The sequence below is a fragment of the Lutjanus erythropterus genome, chromosome 2 (genome assembly GCF_056507025.1).
Source record: "Lutjanus erythropterus isolate fLutEry1 chromosome 2, fLutEry1.hap2, whole genome shotgun sequence".
Taxonomy (NCBI): domain Eukaryota; kingdom Metazoa; phylum Chordata; class Actinopteri; order Lutjaniformes; family Lutjanidae; genus Lutjanus; species Lutjanus erythropterus.
In genome coordinates, this window is record NC_139318.1 from 46877028 (window position 1) to 46900795 (window position 23768).

Sequence of the window (23768 nt, forward strand, 5' to 3'; positions counted from 1 at the left end):
ATATAGTTCGATCTGCAGGGTTTGTTCTGCAGCTGAGAAGAAAACTGCTCTGGTTTTCTTTTCTTTTCAACAATCAGCTGTTCTGGTCGGCTTCTGTTCGCTCACAGTGCAGCTTATTTTAGCCTGGCTTGAGTTAGCATTGACTGGACCAGGATAAATTGTGGTTTAAGCCTTGAGCTAAAGTTGAAGTTAATTCAAGCCAGGATTTCTCACTTAAGCACAGACTTATTTATCAGCCATGATGGAAAATCTCCCAGGACCGCTAGCTGCAGAGCTAACTGAGCTAACAGCAGCAGTTAGCTGTTACTCTGGTGATTTGCTGCCCCACATTTGATTGCAAACTTGCAAACTGTAGCTTTAAACATCTGGGAAGACTTGGTGTTAAGTTTGTATTTCACTTGGGAAGTGGACTTAGCGAGTTTGGCTAACAAGTTTCCACTCAGAGAGCAAAGAAACTTTTTGCTCATTTGGTCACAAAAAGCAGCACATGAAGAAAACAAGGCTCACTGGTTTTTATACATCCAGAGAACATTTTATTAATTCACTTTTTAAAAACTTTCTTATTATTTTTGATGCAGTGACGACGTCCAAGTCGCTTCCTGTTCGGGTCTGAGAGCATCATGGGAGAAGAGAGAGAGACAAACTTTACAGAGAAACATACAGGAGCAGAGATGATGAACTACAGACCTCTGACACACAGAGAGAGAGAGAGAGAGGAGGTCCGTCAGCCTGCTGAAATCTGGCATTATTCTCTTGTCACCTAACTTCACCTATTCAGAGTGAAACTTTATTTAACGCACAGTGAGGGAGCGGTGACAGAAGTCTTAGTGAAACATCTCTGCAGGAGAAGAGTGTAAACATGGAGGTATAAAATACTATATAAATACAGCGTGGCATTCATGGAAAAAAACAAGAAAAATATAAATACAGAGTGTCTTGTTCTCTTCTTGTGTGTTTTTCACGCAACAGTGAGTTCAACAGTTTGCAGAGAGGAAGCGTCAGAGGCTCTCAGAACCGACAGGACCGCGGCAGAGGAAGATGATGATGATGATGAAGCATGGCGTTTCCTGATTTTGGACTGGCTGGCTCGCTGATTGATGGGTGCACGAGAAGGGGTGTGTATGTGTGTGAAATAAATCCCTGACTGTCTATCCTGGCTACACTGGAGCTCCAGAAACAGACTTCTGGAGGACAAATCATTCAAGAGAAGAGGAAGGAAAGAAGATGTGTGTGTTTTGGATAAATGAGAGGGGGGGGGTAAAGAAGTGAGAACGCTACAGCAACAAACTTCATGTCAAGTTTAAAATCCCTCCTTATCTGACAGAGAGGAGAACAGAGAGGCAGGAGGGGAACATGTTCATGATTACAAGGAGGGAAAAAAAAAGACAAAGATGGAAAAAGGACAGTGAGAGTGGGTGAAGGAAGAGGTCAGGAGAAGAGGACTTTGGATTAGAGGACGCAGGAGTGCGTCTCCTCATCTCACAGTCCGGCGTCGTTGTATGTGGGCGTGACCACCTTCAGGATGCTCTGTGCGTTCTCCTCCACCAGGGGGCGCCACTTCACCTCCCCTGTCAGCAGCAGGTCCTCCCCGTTCAGGGCATCGATGTACTGCATCTGCACGGAGAAGGACGTCCACATTTATGTTTAATGACTCTTCAGTCCATCTTCAGGGACGATAATTTATTTCAGTTAAGTCTAAACCTTCTGTTGACATTTTTAAGGCAAAACTTAAGATCCACATGTTTTCTCAGGCTTTAAGTCGTATTCTCACTTTTATTCTCGTGTTTTATATTTTTATCTGTTCCTCTATTTATTTACTTGTGCGTGGGATTTTATTTGTCTTGCTGTTCACTGTCATTTTATTGTACAGAACTTTAGCTGTTTTTAAATGTGATTTATAAATAAACTTAACCTGAACCTTCATTAAATAACAAGCAGCAGTAGTACAGAGGAGGTCAAAGGTCAGAGCCACAGTTCTGATATTTACTGCACTGACCTCAGTACTCTTTAGACACTGAAACCAGAGAGCAACATTAAATTTTTTTCTGCATGTGATCATCTTTAATCTGTTTTTAAATAAAGAAATAGGAACACACACAGAATGCCAGAATGCAATTGTATGGACTCTAATATTTCACAAATAATCACAATAACTGTCCAGTCAGAATAAAACTTTCATGTAAACACTTCGGGTCAAAAAAAGAAATTTCAAACAAACTGAATTTTCAATCATTTAGTTTGAGAGGTGTGGTGTAAAACATTGATATTCATGAGGAAAATAACAACCATGTAAATGTTTATTCTGATCATTTCTCTTTGAGTGGAATAAATGTTCTTATTCTTTCTGCACACCAGTTTCTGAGAGAGACAGAAACATGGTGGTATCAGCTACAGCAGAAACTTCGTATTTAAAATCCTGATGTTACCACACTGTCGGCTCTTGTTGTGGCACTCCGGCAAAGTTTTTCAGAAACTGGACTCGCCTTGAAAACAAAACCTCTTTTTAGCCACTTTCTTCTCAAACTTGTAGTTTTGTTCATGTTCTCTAACATCACCTGAGTAAACTCCTTGCATCATCATCATCAGCTCCGAGGAGACAAGTTTTTTATTTATTTTTAACCACATCAGGTAAGTGAGTTGTTAGATTTAGTAGCCCAACGTGGCATTTCACTTGCCCTGGGCAACCGTTTCTGTTGAACCCTGGACTGTGAAATGCTTCTTCATCTTCACACCTTAAGACTTACATCTAAAAAAAAAAAAAAAATCTTTTTTCTTCATTTTACTTTTTTCTGTGAAGGAAACAAGAGGAACGAGTTGTGTTTTGGGTAAATGAGAAGGAAAAAAGAGATAAAGGAGTGGACGAGAAAGTTACAGCAACAAACTTCATGTCAAATTTAAAATCCCTCCTGATCTGACAGAGAGGAGAACAGAGAGACGGGAACATGATCATGATGACAGGGATGGAAAAAAAGACACAAAGATGGAAAAAGTAAAGTGGGGTGAAGGAAGAAACAGTAACTTTTCTTCATCTGTGAAACATTAAGAAAAGGTTTTGTCAGGATCATTTTTTAAGTGTTTGTTGCTGTAACGATCATTCTGGTCCAAGTTTTTGCCTTTTCAGACGACACAGGCTGATCAGACGTCTTCGACTTGGGAGTTTAGTTACTTGCAGATGTTGAAAGGTAAGATTTGACTTTTACATATTGAACAGCACTTAAATGAATATTTAGAGAACTTATAATCCTCATATATGGTGCAGAAACAAAACAAATAAATGAGAGGCAGATCTGAATAAATCAAAATGAATAAATTAAACACTGGAGGTGAGTTTACTGGAATTCTGGGAAATGTGCCGAGTGTTTTCTGTGTTTTTGTTCTACTTAAGGAATAATTTTGTGTGTTTGGGTCTGTTTAATGTCGTCAGCGGCAGCAGGTTTATGTGTTCCGCTTGTGACGGCGTTAACCTGACAAACTTGTTTACTTTCCTGCGAGATGTGAGTGTGTTGCACTACGGGAGTCAGGAGCAACAGTTATAACACACACACACACACACACACACACACACACACACACACACACACACACACACACACACACACACACACACACACACACACACACACACACACATCCAGTGGAGTGTGTCATTTGTTTATTTTCTGACGTAAGACATGCTCACACACAGGCAGTGGGGACACTTAATTGGCTGATTGAGTTGGATGCTGCTTCCATGACCTTTGACACACCTGCATCTGTGTGTGTGTGTGTGTGTGTGTGTGTGTGTGTGTGTGTGTGTGTGTGTGTGTGTGTGTGTGTGATCACTCCACATGCTGCCTCATCAGAGCCAGAAAAAAGATGCAGGAGCAGTAGGTGGATGTTTACGTGACATAAATATTAAAAGTGGATCAGTGAGGGAGAGTTAGACGGGTGTAAACAGTGAAACAGGATCAGGAGCAGAAAGCTGCAGAGAGCCGATGAAAGGATGGAAGGATGAAAGGAAGTGGAGTTAAAAGGAGAGAGGAGGTCCTGGACCACATGGCCCCGGCAGCAGATGGAGGCCTGCAGGTGTTTCTCAAAGCAGGAGAGTGTTTTCAATCTCACAGGGGGAAAGAAAATATACAGAGGAGAGGAGGAGGAGGAGGAGGAGGAGAGGAAAAGCTCTCAGTGAGGGTGGGGGGAGCAGAAATGGGCAGAACAGTGTGTGTCGGCAAATTCACCAGATTATGACATCTGACTTTTGGTCTAATATTAAGCAGGAGTGGATTTAATTCATCGAAGCAGGAGGAGATAAAGTGACAATAGAACAAACCTGCGCTTTCATTACTGGCTTTAAGTCTGTTTTTAGCAATAACTTCATTATAATTTGAATGTTGTTGTTAGCGGCTGTCATCCATCCCCGCCCCCCGTCACACACACTGTGAGAAAGTGAATGCAGGAGAAGAAGAAGAAGAAGAAGCAGCAGGTGTGTCTGTCTGAGAAGAGATGAAATCTGTGGTAAAATCTGTCCACCTAAACCATAAAGACTTCTCTGAGGTTTGGTTATGTTGTTTGTGCCAATAAAGGATGGTGAATTGAGCTCATTTGTAAAATAGCAAAGCTAGCTAACATTAGCCGTCTGCCTCTGTACCATGGATGCATTATAGACCTGATACTCAAAGATGGCTCCTGTTCACTGCTCGCCTGACGGAAAAGCCAAAAAAAGAAGTTTTCTATTTTCAGGGTTTACTGTAGTGTTTGGTGTGATGATGTTCCAGGCTTTTAAATCACTTTTCTCAGCTCGAGGAAACTTTTATATAAAAACATAAAACCTCCAAGGATCAACTAGAATGATACTATGGTCTGGGTGAAATACTCTTTTCTGATTGGCTGGCAGGTGTGTGTTAAAACCGTATTACACACAAGTAGTTCAGCTCAAGTTTAATCACCATTTGAAATTCATCTGCTAACCAACTTGTAACCACGGCAACATTAAAGAGCACAGCTGTCAAAGCTCTGAAGAACATGAGCGTAAAATCAGACATCACCCGATTTGTTCTTGAGTTGTGGCTTAAATTCTTATTCTGAGGTCATAATGACCTTTGACCTTTGAGTCCACTGTTTGACAAACTAGGAAATATGGTTACAATCTCCTTCCTGTTCCTGAGTTACAGTGTTGAATAAAAGCTAAACAGTGTCAATGATGAAGCCACAGTGACCTTCACAGACTGAACATTTAACTTTTACCATCAAAACCTCATTAATTCATCCTCGGGTCTGATGGAAATTTGAAGAAATCCTGATCCTGAGATATCAGGATGACCTGGAAACAGGGTTTTGAGTTTCTTAGCTAACGTTAGCTAACATCAGCTCCGTCACTTGAGAGGACAGAACAGGAGATGTGGCAGCACTTGGTCCTGGTCTTGACTTGGTCTCGGTTTAGATGAACTTGACAACAATGCTGACAAAAATAGAACGTGTAAACAAACACACCTGTTTGCGTACGTATTCCACCATGAGCTCCAGCTGTTGGGGGTCTTCACACTCGCGATTGAACAGGTTCCTCCACAGAGCTGCTGCCAGAACGCAGTCATCAGACAGGATTCCCTACAAACACACACACACACACAGTTTGATTTTGTCAGAAGTCATGATCATAAAATATTGTGAATGACAGCTGGTTGACAGGTAACATTTATAAACCATGATTAAATTGTGTTTTATATTTGTTCACTGGTAAAAAAACAGGAATGTGTTCTGCTGTTTCTCTGCTTCTTCAGTCACTTGTTACAAGAAAAACTAGTTTTGCTTTATGAGCCTACGTGTTGAGACAAAGTCAAATACACATGAAATACATCATCAATTATTACTTTGTAATCAACTGCCAAGACATTTACTTACAGTTATAACCAGTTATAACCATTCACAAGTTAATTTGGAGACACGAGCTGCTTTGGCAGAAGAGTTTAACCCCAAATAAACAATTAATCACACTTAGAAAACTGGAAATCCCAACAATTGTTGCATCTGATTTAGTTAAAGTGGAGGCACATTTTGGTTTTGAGTAGAAGTCTTATGAAGTCAACATTATGTATGAAAATATACATGAAAAATCTTGTGACCTTGTTCAAAAACTCAACATGAGTGAACAGATAAATGATCTGAAAGCTGGACACTCAGTCAGAAGTCATCATGAGCTTCAGAGCAGCACTCCTGATACACATTCAATATTTTATACATAACTAACTAACAAGTATACAAACATCTGCTGACAGCATCTTAGAAGCACAGTTGCTCAGTTTTAAGGAATGTCTGTTTTATCTGGATTTAAGTTCACATTATTACAAATAGATTTAAAAAACAAAATTTGATCAGTCAGTAAGCCTCTACGATGCCTCTGCAGATGTGTGTAAATCTCTCACCTCATCATATCCAAATATCGCTGCATAGAACGTCTCCGTCATCGCTTTCATTGCTTCCTTTCTGTGGATGGCATCAACCTACACAATAACAGAAAAAGAGACAAAAACCTGAGTGAAGAACAGCAGGAACACACGTTACATACTGATAAATTACAGTAGATTTTGTTTTTCCTCTCGATCACCACCGTCTGAGTCACTGTAGTCTGGATCAAAAACTCAGTGGGTCAAATTAAAATTCTGATTGTAGTGTTGCATTTTCATTAAAACAACACAACAGACCTTCTGACACACAGATTGTGCAGCAGTGCAGCAACGAAGGCTCACATCTAATCTGCCTTTGTGTTGTTTTTTTTTTTTTTTTTTCACTGAACCAAACAGCGCTGATGTAAAGCTGCCCCAGACTGTGAGTTAAGACAGCGTGCCGGCCACGTGCAGTCAAAAGACACAACACAACAACACACCGGTCAACAAGTAATTCTGCTCTTCTACCGTTTTAATCGTGGAGCTGAAAACCTCATGAATTTATAACATATAGATGTTTTTGTGTTCCTGGATCAACAGGGAGTTGCTTCTTCTGCAACAGTTAAAGTTAAAATGGATTTCTCTCCAGTTTGTCTGTGTGTGTCTGTTTATGTGCAGCCCTGTCAGGACTGGACAAAGTGTCTCTCTCTCTCGTGCCCTGCTTAAAAACAGCTGACATGTATGTAGAATAAGTACTTAATTTAAAGAAGGTGAACGTGTAACTCAGCAGCATCCTGTCCTGTGTGGAAGTAGCAAATATTCAAACGAGAACTTTAAAGGCCGAAGTGGAGAAGGGTTCCATGTGACCAGCAGATGAACACGGGTCAGTCGGTCCTAAGAGATTGGAGAACGGGTTCAGATCCCTGAAGCTAGAGTGGCGGAGATAAGCGCCGCGAGGCGCACAGTCTGGTAACGCAAACGATCCTGGAGAAGCTGATGGGAACCCCGGGGAGAGTTCCCTTTTCTTTGTGAAGGGCAGGGAACCCAGGGTGAGTCTGGCCCAAGAGAGGGGCCCGCACCATAGAAAGCAGGTATAAATCTCACACCACGCACGCACGCACGCACGCACGCACGCACGCACGCACGCACGCACGCACGCATGCACGCACGCAGGCAATGTAATCAGTCACTAAACGAAGCCAGACTTTTAGCAGTGAAGGTAAAAATCTTTTAAAATGATTTTTTCCTCAGTAATGTTTCATGATTTAAGCAGAATCTAGTAAAGCTTCTGTGAGTTTGGTTGGTTTCAGGTGGTTGCCGCAGTAATTATGAACGTGGAGAAAATGACCAATGTTTTTACTGCTTCTGACCACAATTAGCATGAAACCTGAGAACAACTGCAATCACTGCTCCTGGTTCTGTGTGTGTTGTATAAATACCTGTGCTGCTGATGGTGAGCTGGATTTGAAACACTGTGGGTCAGCTGTGCTGCGTTCTTCAGTTTCAGACACACTCACAACGGCATTTTAGTAAAAACAGGCTTTTCAGACAGAAAAACTTACTTCAGAGTATGATCTCTGAGTACGAGTCACGTGACCTTTACAGAAGGTCAGAGGTTTATTATCATTACTTTTCTTTCCTTTACAGTTTTCCAATTTTACTTTATTTTTATCTAAATTTATTTAGCTATTTTTTAAATATATTTTATTGCGTCTTTGGGCTTCTGTCTGACCTTTTTTGTCGTGGCCGTCTCCAGGTGTTTAGATTAAATTTCAAAACATAAATTAGAGTTTGTGTTGAGGTCAAACTGATGACGATTATTTAATTCGCAGTCACATGTGCAGCCGTGTGCCAGTTCATACGGATATATGCAAGTGTGTGTACACATGCTGCTGACAAAAGTTCACATGTGCAGCTGTGAAAACACACACACGCACGGACACACACACACACATCGCACCCCCGTGCTCCGCCCAATGGATGCATGCACACACACCAGAGTGACCTCACAAACCACACTGTAATTCCTCATCTCTGACCTCTTTCTGTCACACAAAACAAAATGAGCTCAACTTAAGACCTCATATGTGTAAAACCTTCTGAACCTTGGCTCCACTTCAACCATCCTACTTGTTTAACATCACGGTCGACGTAGATTTTTCTGCTGTTCAGCTGCCAGCAGGCTTATTGTATAAGTGACTGTATGTGATTGTGTTCTGTTCTATACAGGCAGAGGGAACCCACAAAGTACAACGACAGTTTCATCATTTCATCAGTCTGAAATCACCCCGTGTTTATCAGAGGTGTCGACAGCTGATCTGAATGTTTCGAAGAGTCAAAACTTCTGTTGTTGCAAGACGTCTAAATCAGTGTTTGAATGTTTTTTAAATTTGTTTCTTTCCATTTTGAAGAGAGGAAGGAGACATTACATCAGCTGCACTGAAAAAAACAAAAACAAAACAAAAACAAAACAGAAATAAAGACGGCGGAGATTATTTTTTACAAGCGCGCCTCACGTTCTCTGATATTCACTGATATGTGTTTAATATGGAGTCCTTTATATGTTTCATAAGATGTACTCTTAGAAATAAGGGATCCAGAAGGGTTCTTCGTGAAGGGCTGTGGTTCTACACAGAACAATGTGCTTTAGAAGAACGTTTTTGAAAGAAAGTGTTTGTCAAGAATTCTTTGATTTTTTTATAAAAAGTTCTAACAGAACCCAAAAATGGTTCTTCTATGGGGACAAGCTGAAAAACCCTATATGGTTCTAGTTAGAACCTTTATTTCTAAGACTGCATGTAACGCTGTCAGAGAATCTGCGATATGTTGTTGTGGAAATAAAGCTTTGATGGTATATGCACATTTTTAAAGATTTTGTAAGGATTATTAATCGATTGTTAATTTACCAATAATTGCTTAAGGAAAGAGCTTGGAATTTGCAACCTTAACTCTAACTCTTATTTTTGTTAAAGTTTACAGTTAACTGTCATGTTTGTGAGGTTTGTAAAATAACAAACACACAAGTAACTACAGTTCGTTTTCTCATATGAACTTTAAGCGTTAATTCCAGTCTAATCTGAGTTTGAGAAAGACTTTCTGAAAACTACATGTGAGTAAAGCCAAGATTGAAGTCTGTGATGTCAATGAGCGACACTTCCTGGAGCTGCTCCACTGAGAAAGAATAGAGGAGCGACTCTGTGGACACGGCGACCGCAGCCAGGCTCGCTCTCCGGGGATTTGACTTCACTTTCTGCCTGAGAACTGCTGGCACAATTATGCTGATGTAAAACTTTAAATAAACAAAACCTGCATCTTATGTAGCATGCAATGGCACGAATAAAACTTAATGCACTGTTGCATCAGCCCAAAGAGGAAATGTTTGTAAAATAATGAATATTTATTTAACAGAATGACATTTAGTTGTTGTCGGGTAGAACTTCTATTTAGAGGCGCAGAAAAAACTGAGCTGCTGTGGCTGCAAACATGAGAAAAGTGGAAAATTACACTGCTACAGTCGCACATTTACCTCAGAAAAATATATATATGTTAAAATATAATATATGTTTTAATGCAACTCCTCGAACAAAACATCTGTTAAACATGACACTGTGACTGGTCATTCTGAGCTGTAGTTTTCATGGTTCATTCTAGATCTGCCCCTGCCTTCATAAGTCTGTAGATATCTGATGTGTAGGTCAGCATGTCTCTGCAGCACGACAAACATTTTATTTTTTATTGACTAATTGTTACACCCTACTGACAATACATCTATTCTGCACCATGAAAGCTCCAAAAGTTGAGTTATTCAACTGTGTGAAACATGAAAGAAATACTGATCTGCAGTTAACAAGGCAGATAATTTTTCTTTTCACAGAGTAGCCGACACACCAGCACTGCAACACTGAGTGACAAAACTGGAACAATATTATTTATACAAAGAAAGGAATAACCCTCTGCTGAATTTACAAGAGGGGACAATAATTCAGAATTTGCTGAAGGAGACATTTCAAAAAGTTTATAAAGATTCCCATAAGTCAATAACTCACAAAAGTCACATTTATTAACTTTCTATGTTTACAGATGTGGCCCACTGAAAGGTGTCATTTGACCCACAAGGTCATCATAGGAACAAAAAAAATGAAAATCTAGCAAAGACAGTCATTAGCATTTTGCTTACCAGTAAACCATTATCAGACTTTTATTTTGAAAGGGCTCAGTACTGTATTCATTAGTAATGATAATGAACTGTATCTTTTAATATAAAAACTAAGTTTATGCACTCAGTGCTGCACGTCCATGTTGTTTATGTTCTTCTTCTACTTTTGATGCTACTATTGTTGCAGCCTGTTTGCAGCCTGCATGCTACACTGTAAAACATTAAAGTTTTGGACATCGCCAACAAAATATTTGCCCACAATTCAACATGGCAATTCAGAAAGAGTGACCAACCCTATATAGAACATTTCTGACCAGTCCATTATTAGAGATTTGGACATTAGAACCTTATATCATTTGTTTCTGACCCACAGCAGCCTGATCAGTTTGTCATGTGCCCCCCCCAAAAAAATAATTGTCCGCTCCTGTTCTAAAAGGACCCTTAAAAGGACAAACTTTTTTACTTTTGTGTTCGTACTCTGACATGTTTTTTGCAACGTTCTTTCTTCCATGTGGCTCCTTTGTGTACGGCTGCTGCTGTTACGTGTCTGTTTCCCCTCAGGGATAAATAAAGTCTATCTATGGATCCATCTGTGGACGGTGTGTGTGAACTGTGTTTCCATGATGCTGCATATAGTGCAGTTATTGTCACATGAGCCGACTGGTATACAGACATCAGTCTGAGGGAACTATATTTAGGAGCTACAGACCCTGTGTGTGATCATAAGCATGCTGTGCATCAGGCTATACGTGCATAATGTAATGTGAGGTCATGTAATGTATGTGCAGCAGGTGTTTATGGTGGAAATGTGGTCAGATGTTCCTGTAGGTTTAATCCTGCTGAATGATCTGATGGTTATCACGAAGCTGTGTTAAACACCACACACACACACACACACACACACACACACACACACACACACACACACACACACAGACACACACACAGACACACACACAGACAGACAGACAGACAGACAGACAGACAGACACACACACACACACACACACAGAGAACTCACCCCCATGATTTTGCTCCTCTGCTCCACATCCTCCCACATGGAGTGGACGATGTAACGGCACATGTACTTTCCAGCTCTGCCCTCCTGACGCATCCGAACCAAACACATCCTGACAGACGACAGAACAAAATGAGACAAGGGAAAAAAAAGAAAGAGAATGAGCATTAATGCACAGGAAAGAAAAAAAGACAAGACAGATGGGAAAACAGCTATCATCTATGTGTGTGTGTGTGTGTGTGTGTGTGTGTGTGTGTTTGTGTGTGTGTGTGTAACTCACCACACATGCAGCTGCGCTACCAAGAACCAGGAGTTGAGTGTGTCAGGGAGGGAGCACTCTGAAACAAACACACAGCGTTCACGAACAGGAATATGTGCATTCTTTACTATCGATCTGACTTTGATAAAACAGGGACAGTGTTTTCATGGGAGAAACTGTACAGTTGTAACATCGCCACAACCCTAACAACTCATACTCACATCCAAATGTGAATTGTCTATAATAAAATCCACCAGAGATATTAAGAGTTGACTTTTGGTCTTAATGAAGATCTGCTTTCTCAGACTGCTCTTCTAGTTTATGGTTTGCTTCTAATGTGCTGAATTGTTTGGCACATTTCACAATGTGTATTGTCAACTGTTGTCTCCATTTCCTCATTAACTCATGCAGCGTCTGAACTGCTGCACACTTACTCTCAAAGAAATCGTCATAGTTGACTCTCTCTACGCAGCATGTGTACATGCGCAAGGCAGCAATCTTGATTTTCTGTGAAGACAAAAGAGAAAAAAAAAAATCAGTAACATCATAAACATCTTTAACAAATATACTGCAGTCAGGGTGCAAAATTAACTTTTTTGGCCACTTTGTTGTGGACAATTTGATAATGCTGTTGTCTCCAAAGAGATGGAAGAATGTCGACACATTTAGCTTCTTGATTTAATTTAACTTGTTTCCTTTGATTACTTCCGTAACACTGATCGCTGCGTCTGAATGAGCTGCCAGAAACACACCGCACAAATTAAACTGCAACAACTGTACGGAGAAAGCGAGAATACAAACGGCGACTCAACCCTCTGAGAGAACAGGACATGAGGTCAGAGACGTGTAACCGCTCACGCCAAATGCTGCCAAGCCGCCGTGTAGGCCAACACTTTGCTAGATGACACAACAACACACATTCCTCTGCACACACGCCACCGCTTTCACTCTCACATAACCAAACCTTTCTGTGGCTGTAAATGTTTATGCTCCACTGATGTGTGAATTCTTGGAAAAGAGTCTCACTACAAGACTGTGATGTAATGAATGCAACCAAAAAAACAGACACATCCCTGAAAAATGTTAACAAAACTGTTCTGATTTAATTCTTGTCCTCCACTCATCTTACAAACAGCCTAAGCCTGCAAATTTCAAACAAGTTCCTTAACTGATTATTGGACATTCAATAGTTGGTTAATCATAAAGAATGATGCAAAGTGGGTAATTTTTAGTCACTGTGTTTTTTAACATCTGGCGAGGCTCACAATCATCACATAATCCAGACAAAATGATGCCTTCACTGAACTGTGGTGTTCTGACTCTCCTGACTTTTATCAAAAAATGGCACATTGAAATATTGATACAGGAAAAAAACACATAAAAAAGATTAAACATGCTGGACACATCAGCACGCAGCAGTCGAGCCACATTCAATAAAACGGGCCAGAACTTTAAAAATCTGTTAACTATAAACGTAAAGTTAACATTGATCCTCACTAACAGCGCTCAATTAAACCAGTAAAGACTGAAGTCTGTTTGTTCACTGTATCGAGTCCAGCTGCTGAAAACACCTGCTCAGGTGAACAGATGAACTGAGGATGCACGAGTCACTGCTGTGCTGAGTTTGCCTTTACAGGAAATCCTCAAACATACAGTATAACCTCAACCAGCGAGGTGGATTCACCAGCTGATTTTTACACTGCACGTCCCTCATCTTCTGTGTTGGTTGTTATATTTTTGGCTGTAACAGATACACGGTTATTGACATTCCAGTCACAAAATACCTCTAGGATGCAACGACCATTTTGATTAGGAGTGGATATCGTTTATACTTTGATTTGGTATTGGAAAAAACATGTTGAAGTATTTGACTGGACAATGATCTAATTCTGATTCTACTTCTACTCATCGGTTCCTGTTTGAATTCCATCCTTGTTTCCTCTGTTGTCATAAGTATGAAAAAAACGAAATATGTTAAAATGTATTGAATTGTTCTCCACGTTCATGTTTGAGTGCTGTGATCTTTGACCTCAGATCGCACTTTAAACTCTTAGAAAGTTGGTTCATTGTTCAGTTTCAAGCTGCAGGTCTCTCAAACGTCCCCCACACCGACTCCAACAGTCGAGCTGTAAAGTAACACTAACGTCGAGCACACCTTGGTTGTACTGTTAGCTCCTTCTGGATAAATTAGCACCAGATAACACCTTCATGGTAATGTACTGAACAACAGAACACTCACTTTTATGCAGCCCACACTCCATGACTGTTTTGCAATGCTGGGGCTCTTCCAGTGAATTTCAGTTTCTAAAACCACATCCAGTTGTCAAGCAGCCTCGTGTCAAGCTGTGATTAGCCTACAGCGTAACGTTTGAAATCTGACTCCTGTGCTGTGACTCTGTATACCAAGTATTGACAAAACACAAATAGGTTTTTATTTGATGATCGTAGGCATTGATAAGTGTACATTAAATACTATTTTTGAAGAAGTGACAGCCGCACTGACAGGATGTATTTAAAATCAGTGTGTGCAGCAGTACAGACTGGCTGTGTGTGTGTGTGTGTGTGTGTGTGTGTGTGTGTGTGTGTGTGTGTGTGTGTGCTGACATGCTGTGAAGAATATTCCTGGAAGACAGCCCATAATTTAAGCTCCCTGCTGGGAGGTTGCAGCTCTTCTGTCCTCTGACCACCACACACACACTGGAGTCATACAACAGTCCTCTCCTTACAGACCTGAACAAACTATTAACAAACTAACACCAGCGATCTGTTGTTGGGAATCTTATTTAAGAATAGATTTTTCAATAAGTAACAGTTAAAAGACAGTGATTATTACACTTCACTTGTATCTCTGTCTTTCATTGTGTCTCTCCTCCCTCCCTGTGATGTTTCCCTCTGGGTTGTTGACATGTTCTTACTAAACCAACAGGTTAAATGAGGGTAAAGGTGCAGCTGTTCTTGTATTTGAACATTTTACACACTGTACACAGCACAGTACAGTCCCTGAGCCCTCTGTGGTCCTTTTATCCCCCAACCACCTCTTCCTTCATTTTTAACAACCTTTGACTCTCCTCTCCTCCATCCTCCACACTTTCCCTCCATGTTATCTCCCCCCTCTCCCACCATTACTCACCCATTTGTTGTATTTGAGGGGTCCAGTGAAGCCCATGGCCTCAATGAGCTTCGTGAAGGCCCCGACTTCTTCCTCTGTGTGCTGGGGCGTCTCCTTCACGTTGTAGAGCTGAAGGACGAGAAATGGACAAGCAGTGAGGGACGGATGAAAGACGAGGTCAAAGAGGAGGTTAGAGTGAAAAGTAACAACAGAAAAGAAATGTGTGAGAAAAGAAGACAGAATATAAAAGAGAATGAAAGAAATTATTCAGAAGACTCAAACAGGAGTAACAACAGACAAGAAAGCAAGGAGAAACTCCTCCTCATGCTGGGTTCAGACCAGGGGTTGCGTAAAACGAATATTTTCCACATTGACTGACTTTTTTTTTTTTTTTTTTAACAATGAGAGAAAAATCTGAAGGTCATCCATCATTTTGACAGATTAAAGGGTCGGTTGCAGCGAGGGAGCGATCAATACATCAAATAATCACAAACTCACTACAGGGACATCAATTATTTCAAGTAAAACCATTTTAATCCACAAAAGAGGGAGAAGATCAAGCAAAGTATTTACATGTTGGATAGAAAAAATGAGAGTAAAGCTCAAAGCTTCCTGCTACCTGCACACAGCACAGGAGGGAAGGGAGAGATGCCTTCTTTTGGCCGAGACATGGCAAGAATTTCTACCACAGTGACCATCCTAATAAACAGAAATATTGTGTAGCCTGAACGCGCCTTTAAACAGGCTGAATATTCTCTGTGTATACTGTAAAAGCCTCATTAAATCAACAGCACATGTAGTTTCAGTATGACGACACACACCTGGAGAACATGGCCTTTACTGGGCAGAGCAGCTGCTGAGTAAATTAATATACTGACCTATTCTAAGCTGCATGTTGTCTTCATCCCTGACAGTTTTATTACTGCCACCATGACCCCAGTTACCCTCCATCAGTGCTGGCACACGTTTTGCTTTAAAATGACTGCAGCTGCTTTTTCTACATTCATTTTTGCCATTACATGTTTTCTATACTGATTATGATGCTAAATAAAGTCCTATATCAGGCTGTCTTGTGTCTGTGTCCAGGCTGCTCAGTACACACAGTGCAGTCAGAAAGTATCAGAACACATGTGACATATTTTTGACTCAAGCACATTGAATCTAAAATGACAGTTTTACGACAGACAGACTCATTCTTCAGTGCTTTAAGGGAATCTGTCGCATTCACCAATTTTCTCTTTGGTACCAATCAAAATAATGAGCTGTCCAAACTTTTCACACACATCATGATTGGATAATTCTCCACAGGTAGAAAAACACTTGGTCAGATTATGAACACCTGTAATGTCAGTGAATTTAGAATTTACATATGATACAAGAAAACTTACTGAAAAATTAATAATCTGCGCATCATATTATCATCACCTGGTCTTACAAATTTATGGATTTGTTTCTTCAATTCATGCATTTCAGTAACTGTATTAAAAACCCTCATCATTGTATAAAGGACACTACATGGACGCAGGAAGACTTTGGAAAACCGTTGTCAGTAAACACAGTTTGTCTCTGCATCTACAAATGTAAGTTAAGACTCTACCATGAAAAGAGAAAGACATATATCAACAACATCCAGAAACACTGCAGACTTCTCTGGACCTGAACTCATCTGAGATGGACGGACGCAAAGTGGAAAAGTCTGCTGTGGTCTGACGAGTCCACATTTCAGACGGGTTTCACAAATCATGGACGTCATGTCCTCCGGGCTAAAGAGGAGAAGGACCATCCAGATTGTTCCCAGCACTGACTTCAACAGACAGCAGCTGTGATGGTATGGGGGTGTGTTAGTGCCCATGGCATCATGGGTAACTGTCACATTTGTGAAGACCCCGTTAATACTGAAAGGTTCGTACAGGTTTTGGAGCAACATATGCTGCCATCCAGATGATGTCTTTTTCAGAGATGTCCCTGATTATTTCAGAGAGACGATGCTGAGACACATTGTGGACGTGTTCCAGCAGCGCGTCTTTGTAGTAAAAGAGTTCAGGTACTAGACTGAGCTGCCTGCAGTCCAGACCTGTCTCCCATTGAAAATGTGTGGTGCATTATGAAGCACAAAATACGACAACAGAGACTGTGGACTGTTGAGCAGCTGAAGACGAATATCAAACAAGAATGAGAAAGAATTTAACTTTAAAACTTCAACAATTAGTGTCTCAGTTCACAAACACTGACTGAGTGTTAAAACAAAATCTGATGTATCACAGAGAGAAACATGATCCTTTCCCCATTGTTTCATGTATATTACAAAAAATGTACAACCTAATTATTCACAGAAATGTACTTTTTGTACATTTCTGTGAATAAATAATAATAAGGTTAAATAAGTTTGAACATTAAGCATCTTCTCTTCGTACCTTATTTGACTGAATATACGTTGAGATGCCTTTGCTAATCATTGCATTATGTTTCAACTCTCTTCTCAACTTTTTTGGAAGTGCAGCCACTACAGACAACCTTACATCTGTGTTTTAAAAGTCTGTTTCTGTGTATACATCAAGAGTGTGTGTGTGTGTGTGAAGTTACCTGTGTGGTCATGTGCAGTGTCCGACATGGTGTTAAACTGGGAGAGGAGACTCTGGCCAGTTGGCAAGTTGCTAAAGCTCTGGCAAAACTGGCTTCTTGATCTAAAACCTGGATGGAGACAGAGAGGAGAAACATTAAGAGACGGTGGAAAACAGAATGACATGAGAAACTACTGACATTAAAATGATAAAATGAACAAATTTATAGATACTGTGGTCCTGCACAAATAAGATATATTAATCATTTCAGACAGCACCAAACTGGTCTGAGTTTTAAACTGTGGTAATAAATTGCAGGCCTTTCAGAGGGACGTTCCAGTGTTGTGTTCTGATGATAACTGCTGCTGTGTTGTATATGATTATCAGTCAAATGAGAAAAGCCACATTCTGAACAAGAACCACACTATAAATAAATCTGCTCCCGCGTGAAACAAAATTAAACTACACAATAAAGTTTACATTCCAAAAGGGTTTAATGACTGAGCTGCAATAATGTGAAGAGTAATCCATCAGTTGACTGACAGAAAATCTATTATTAATTATTCTGATGTTCACTGTATGTAATTTCATGAAAAAGCCAGATATTTCAAGTTTTCAGGTTCAGATGTGAGGATTTGATACTTGCGTTGTCTTACATTCTATTAAATTGAATATATTTGGGATTTAATTGCTTAGATGTACTTTACTTTTGATAAAAGTGTGTGCATCATATTAACTTTGTAAACTTGGTTACTTTTTAAGTTTTAGTGTTGATCACCAAGTTTGCGCAACTTCAGATGGACTGAATTGATGGACTGAAATTGCAGAAAGCCTTCTTGCAATTTCGATAAATTTTCAATTAATTGTGCCGAGTCAGTATATTGGAAAATAAACGTACAGACATCTTGCCAAAAATACAGAGGTGGGGGACAAGAACAAAGTAATCTAGTTGTAGGCTTTTAAACACTGACCCCACAAAATCCTATGTCTTTGCAGAATCTTAGTCTGTGATTTACAGCTCTGTATGGTTGGCATAAGAAATTAATCACAGCATTAACTGGCAGCTTAAGAGATAATAAACTCCTTTAAAATCTGGTCTCAAAGAACAGGAATCAGTCCAGATTCGTCTTCATGACTCCTCCTGCCTCTTCCTCAAAAGTCTGCAGCTTCACAGCACATTTGTTATTTTTACTGGAAGTTGTTTTGTCCTCCAACAGGCAGAGAAACATAAATAATAGAAATATTACAGGTTTCTGTGTTATTGTGAACTTTACACCGTGACACTGAATAGTTTTAGATGAAGTTTCCAGTTGTTATTCTGAGGTTTGAGCAGAAGTAGGTCAGTGGATCAGTGACTGTTACTGTGGCCGTTAACTTACCTGTGACCAGCAGTGACGTCAGCTAGTTAACGGTTAACCTGCATGGTCAAGTTCACCTGCACTGACCAGCTAACCACACAGGCAGGTGACTAACTAATCTGTTTAACCTGATATCACGGTGAGTTTGTGTTGTGGTTTGATTATATCACCACAAACACAAGGTTATAACCGACGGTCTTCACTTAAATACGTTTCTATCGTTCATTTATTGTTTTGTGTTTTCACAAACACCGTTAGCTCTCAGTTTCTCAGTGTGTTGTAATGTGGCGTGTTGGTGAACTTAGCTTAAATCCTATTAGCCTGCTAAGCTAATATTAGCTGTTACCTGTCTGTACGCGGCTCTGGACGCTGTCACGTTCACCGCGGCTCTGACGGCGGACTGCAGCGGACGCCGGTACATGACTCCACCGTGTCCCGATATCACAGCTCAGAAACGGGCTGCCACTTCACCGCGGCTCCCTGCAATTAAACCTTCAGCAGGTTTGGTAACGCCAGTCCTGTCCCCTCCTCCTCCTCCTCCTCAGCAATGTCAACGGATTCTGTCCGACCCGGAAACCTGTCCGGCCAGAAACAAAGACTCAGCGAAGAAAAGGTCCGCTCACGCACACAGCGCTTATGAACACCGGGTATTTAATTAAAAATAAAAAAATAATGAAAAAATTTGAGAAACTTAAGTAGGTCAATTTTGAGGTACTTTTACTTGAATATTTCTGTTTTATGTTACTTTATACTTCCAACACTCTCCTTTTTATTTGGAAACATTATTACTTTCTACTTTACATCTAGTTGATACATTTAGTTAGGCTACCATTTACCAGTGGGGAATGTAACTGAGTACATTTACTTAAGTACTGTACATAAGTACAAATTTGAGGTACTTTACTTTCCATTTTTTTCTTCTACTGCACTGCATTTCAGAGGGAAATATTCTGTCGTTTACTTTATTACTTTTTACTTAATTATATTAATACTTAATTACATTTTAAAATTTCAGCTACTAGTTACTTTACAAATCAAGATCTTTGCACAAAATAAATAAAAAGTTTATAAACTATGATGTTTTGTTATGAATTAAACAAACCAGAAGTTTGCACAAGAAAGGTACGACAATTTTCTGCTTTTATTTTTAATCATTTTATTCATTTTAATGTAATATTTGTTTTGTTAAAGAAACATTGTGAAGGTGTCACTTCAGGTAATTATGACAAAGTTTTTCACTATTTTCAGAAGTTTTTTCAAATCAAATGATCAATCAACAGATGGAGAAAATAATCAACAAATCAATTCATAATGAAAAGAATTAATAATGATTAATTTCACTGTGGTACAGAACAGTTCAAAATGAGCTCAAAGAAGTTGATATAGCTTTAAAAATATATAAAGTTAGATGTTATATATATATATACAGTATGTATGTATGTATATATATCTGCTGTTTGTTGCTGGTCTGTAGTACCGTGGGTTTATCACAGAAAAAAAAAAAAAAGCTGCCTGGAGGTTAAAATGTGACTCATACATACAGTAAAATGAACACATGATTCCATAGTTAGTTGATTTAGTGTTGATGTTGTATTTGTCTCATTTTTTTAAAATAAACAAATCTTTCTTCTCCTCTTTCATCCTGAAGATGAACATTACGAAGCGTCAGTTATGGAAGGACTCCAGGGCCACAGAGTCAGCAGGGTCATGCATGGCTGCCTCCACAGATTGTTCAAAGCCGTCCAGCTATTCAGCCGCTTCCTGCTAAAGCCCCCAGACCGACAGTCACAGTATGTAACCTGTTTCTGCATGAAAGATTTCACAAAATAATGTGTTGGTCCAATTGTGCACAAACACTGAAAATGTGACACCCAAACCTCCACATGAACGCTGATGGAATATTTTAAGTTTTGTGGCTTTTGTTTTTAAGGACATAAACATTCATGTCCACATGCTGAACTGAAACTGCAGCTGTAAGTCTTCTACGTTCATGGATAACATACAGTAGATGATGTGGCATCAGGCTTTCATGACATCATTGCAGCAGTTTTAAATCAGCAACAATAACTCCTCACTTTAGAAACAACTTTTCCTTAAAAGTTCTAAAAACAGAAAACCTCACAAATGACTTTTTCTATAGGGGAGATATATTGTGGGAATGTTTGAAGACTGATAATTCTGCAAGGACATTTGTCACAAAACAAAGTGATGCAGAGAAGTCCAGCCCTACAGAGCTGCTGACATCATGATAAATATAAACAAGATCTGCCAAGTCCAAGCAGACGGCGAAAACTGCAGAAATGTACAATTTTAGAGCAGAAGATCAGACGCAGATGATTTGAAGGGATGAAAGATTGTTGACTCTACAACCTTTATGATCAAAAGAGCCATTTTTGGCCAAAAAAAGAAATAAAAAAAACTTTCAGGAGCCACAACCACTACATTCTTGTTCCTTGAGAGGCTATTGAAGACAAATCAACTTCAGAATTTTAAGGAAAATCATTGTAATTGACGAAATATTAAAACTTCGTGCTGGACTTTTGAATTGACCACGGGCTGCAGCGAGACAAACGTTTGTCACAAACACAAAGCGAATGTGTGAAAAAATTCGCTTGATTGTTACAGTGCCACCTTGAGGTCAATAAGTGCTGTTTTTGTTGCCTGAGTAGTGGGTGGAATTTGCAACCCACCTGCCAGTTTTGGTGAATTTTCATTTTACAGTTTTTGCTGCACAAACACTTTTAGTGGAGAAGATGAAAGAATAATCAGAACAAAACAAATAGGGATCCACAGTGAGCGATGCTGCTTGAGCTCCTAATAATTATCTGCAAAACAAAATAAGAAAACACTAGATAATGCATGCAATTAAAAACACAGCAAATCAAATTGAATATTATAAATGCAATTCAAACACAACAGTGTAATTGCAAAAACTAAGACCACAGAATCACACAATAATAGCAAAGTATTTAAATAAATAATGGCTGCAAGTTTGAGGAAAGTATGATCACCTGTATAAACTCTGTTCATAGGCAGAATCTGCAGTTTAGCAGAAAGACAAAAATGCAGAAAGAAAGCACACAGTTGTTATTACACTCACTGACATTCAGAGAGCAGTTAATTTATTCTGATTTACTCTAATTCTCCTGTTTTCCCTCATTTTCAAATTATGTCTAAAAGAATTTTCCTGGCGTGAATGAAAGAAGAGTCAGAGCAGGCAGCAGCAAACATTCCTGTTATTATTTTGTGTTTTTATAATTTGTCCCTTTGATTCCCGAGCCACGGCCTGTGGACACAATCAATCACTGCTGATTAATGGACGATGATTGATGAAGAAATGGTGTGTGTGTGTGTGTGTGTGAGAGAGAGGCACAATGAAAGCCAGTCAGAGAAAACAGAAAGAGGAAAACTAAATGAAAGGGTGTGAAAGTAGAAAACTAAAAGGTCAAGTGGAGTTTTGTGGAGCAGCAGCCGTCTGGTCGAGACGTTTTTTTTTTGTGAGGAAATGAACTCAGCAGCTTCAGATTGATGCCGAACGTGAACAGTTACAATAATACTTCAGCCGTGAGTTATGAGACGCGACTGAGTGGGGTAACGTCAGGTCTAGCCACTGCTATTTCCTCAGCAGTCAGTCAGATGCTGAACTCCCTGCAGTGACCTCACCTGACAACACACACACACACACACACACACACACACACACACACACACACACACACACACACACACACACGCACACACACACACACACACCATTTCCCATCTATGACCTTCATCTAACACTGAATAACCTCCCAGGAAGCTACAAAAAGTCCCAGCAGTCTGACTCTGTTCCAGACTTTAAATGTGCCAACTAGATTCAATTTCATCTGTTTTAGAGTTCAGTTTTTAACCCACCGTGACAAAATTTAAATTCTGGTGGAACCCCCTAATTGGCATAAAAATGTTCATATTTCAGATCAGTGCTGTGTTTCCAAAACACGGGGTCGTGACCCAAACCCGGTGAAGGACTTGTTTTTATTGGGTTTATTGGCAGAATAAAGAACAATCCTGGGACAAAACTGTATTTTGAGGGTTTTTTTTAGATTTTTCATTCTTCAATTATGCTGGAAATTTCATTTTAGAAGATCAAACTCTTGGCTAGTGAACCTTGCAACGGGCCGACCTCAGGTCAACTCCATCAGATGAAAAATCAAACAGAGTTGAGAAATCGTTCCATTTTTTCATTTCACAACACAGTCGTAGTGAGCAGCCATTTTATTTCTTTAAAGTTGCTCAGATTTCTCTTAATGCTGATCAAAATACACGTTTTAAAGCCATAATTCTTATTTAGCTTTGATTAGAAGGACTACAGAGTCGACATGATGTGTTTGAGACAAGTTGGGGTTCCTGGCACAATTTTACCTGCTCTCAAGATGCACGGAGGAGAGGAAAAGGGCTCAAAAGAGCAAAGCTCCTGCAACACTTATAGTGCGCTGAACAACTTTATTTGCAGACCAACATATTTTGGCTCCGGCACACATTAGGCTCTTCGAGATGAACTGCGTCTCGCCTGGAAAGTAGACGAGAGCAGGTGTCCGCAGCAGGAGGCGGTGACGAAAAGCTTCAGTCAATTCAGACAGTTTCCAGCAGACCTCAGAGAATAAACAGGAAGTGACACTAACATCCTGTTAGATCACCTGTAGGTGACCTGTAGTCTGCAGACAACGTTCATAGCTGAAGAAATAAAGCGTGTTCTCGATCACACTGTGCTGTGATCACTGGTGACTGATTCTGCGCAGGCCGGGCCCTGAAAGACAACCAATCACGTACATCCATACACACATCAGCCAACAGAACATGAATGAGTCAAAACCGAAAGAATCAAAATATCCAGAATAAAGAAATCACCAGAAAACCTCATAGATGAGGGACATTGAGGAGCTGCTCATTGATTGGACATTTCCCT

General features: G+C 39.9%; 1 protein-coding gene across 1 annotated transcript; it reads right to left on the bottom strand.

The window, feature by feature from the left end:
- Positions 1-507: 507 nt before the first annotated feature.
- On the bottom strand, positions 508-19385 carry uqcc1 (ubiquinol-cytochrome c reductase complex assembly factor 1). The gene is made up of 9 exons (XM_084742032.1): positions 19167-19385; positions 17485-17592; positions 14923-15030; positions 12227-12299; positions 11814-11871; positions 11537-11645; positions 6399-6476; positions 5470-5583; positions 508-1614 (listed from the first exon to the last, which is right to left on the bottom strand). Exons 1-9 carry the CDS (start codon positions 19239-19241, stop codon positions 1480-1482), a joined length of 858 nt encoding a protein of 285 aa, XP_084598158.1. The 5' UTR covers positions 19242-19385; the 3' UTR covers positions 508-1479.
- Positions 19386-23768: the final 4383 nt, after the last annotated feature.

Coding starts and splice junctions, on each gene's coding strand:
- uqcc1 (XM_084742032.1), bottom strand. CDS start 19,241: ATGTACCGGCGTCCGCTGCAGTCCGCCGTCAGAGCCGCGGTGAACGTG. Junction 15,031..17,484: donor CACTGCACATGACCACACAG/GTAACTTCACAC, acceptor CTCGTCCTTCAG/CTCTACAACGTGAAGGAGAC. Junction 11,646..11,813: donor GTAGCGCAGCTGCATGTGTG/GTGAGTTACACA, acceptor GTCGTCTGTCAG/GATGTGTTTGGTTCGGATGC.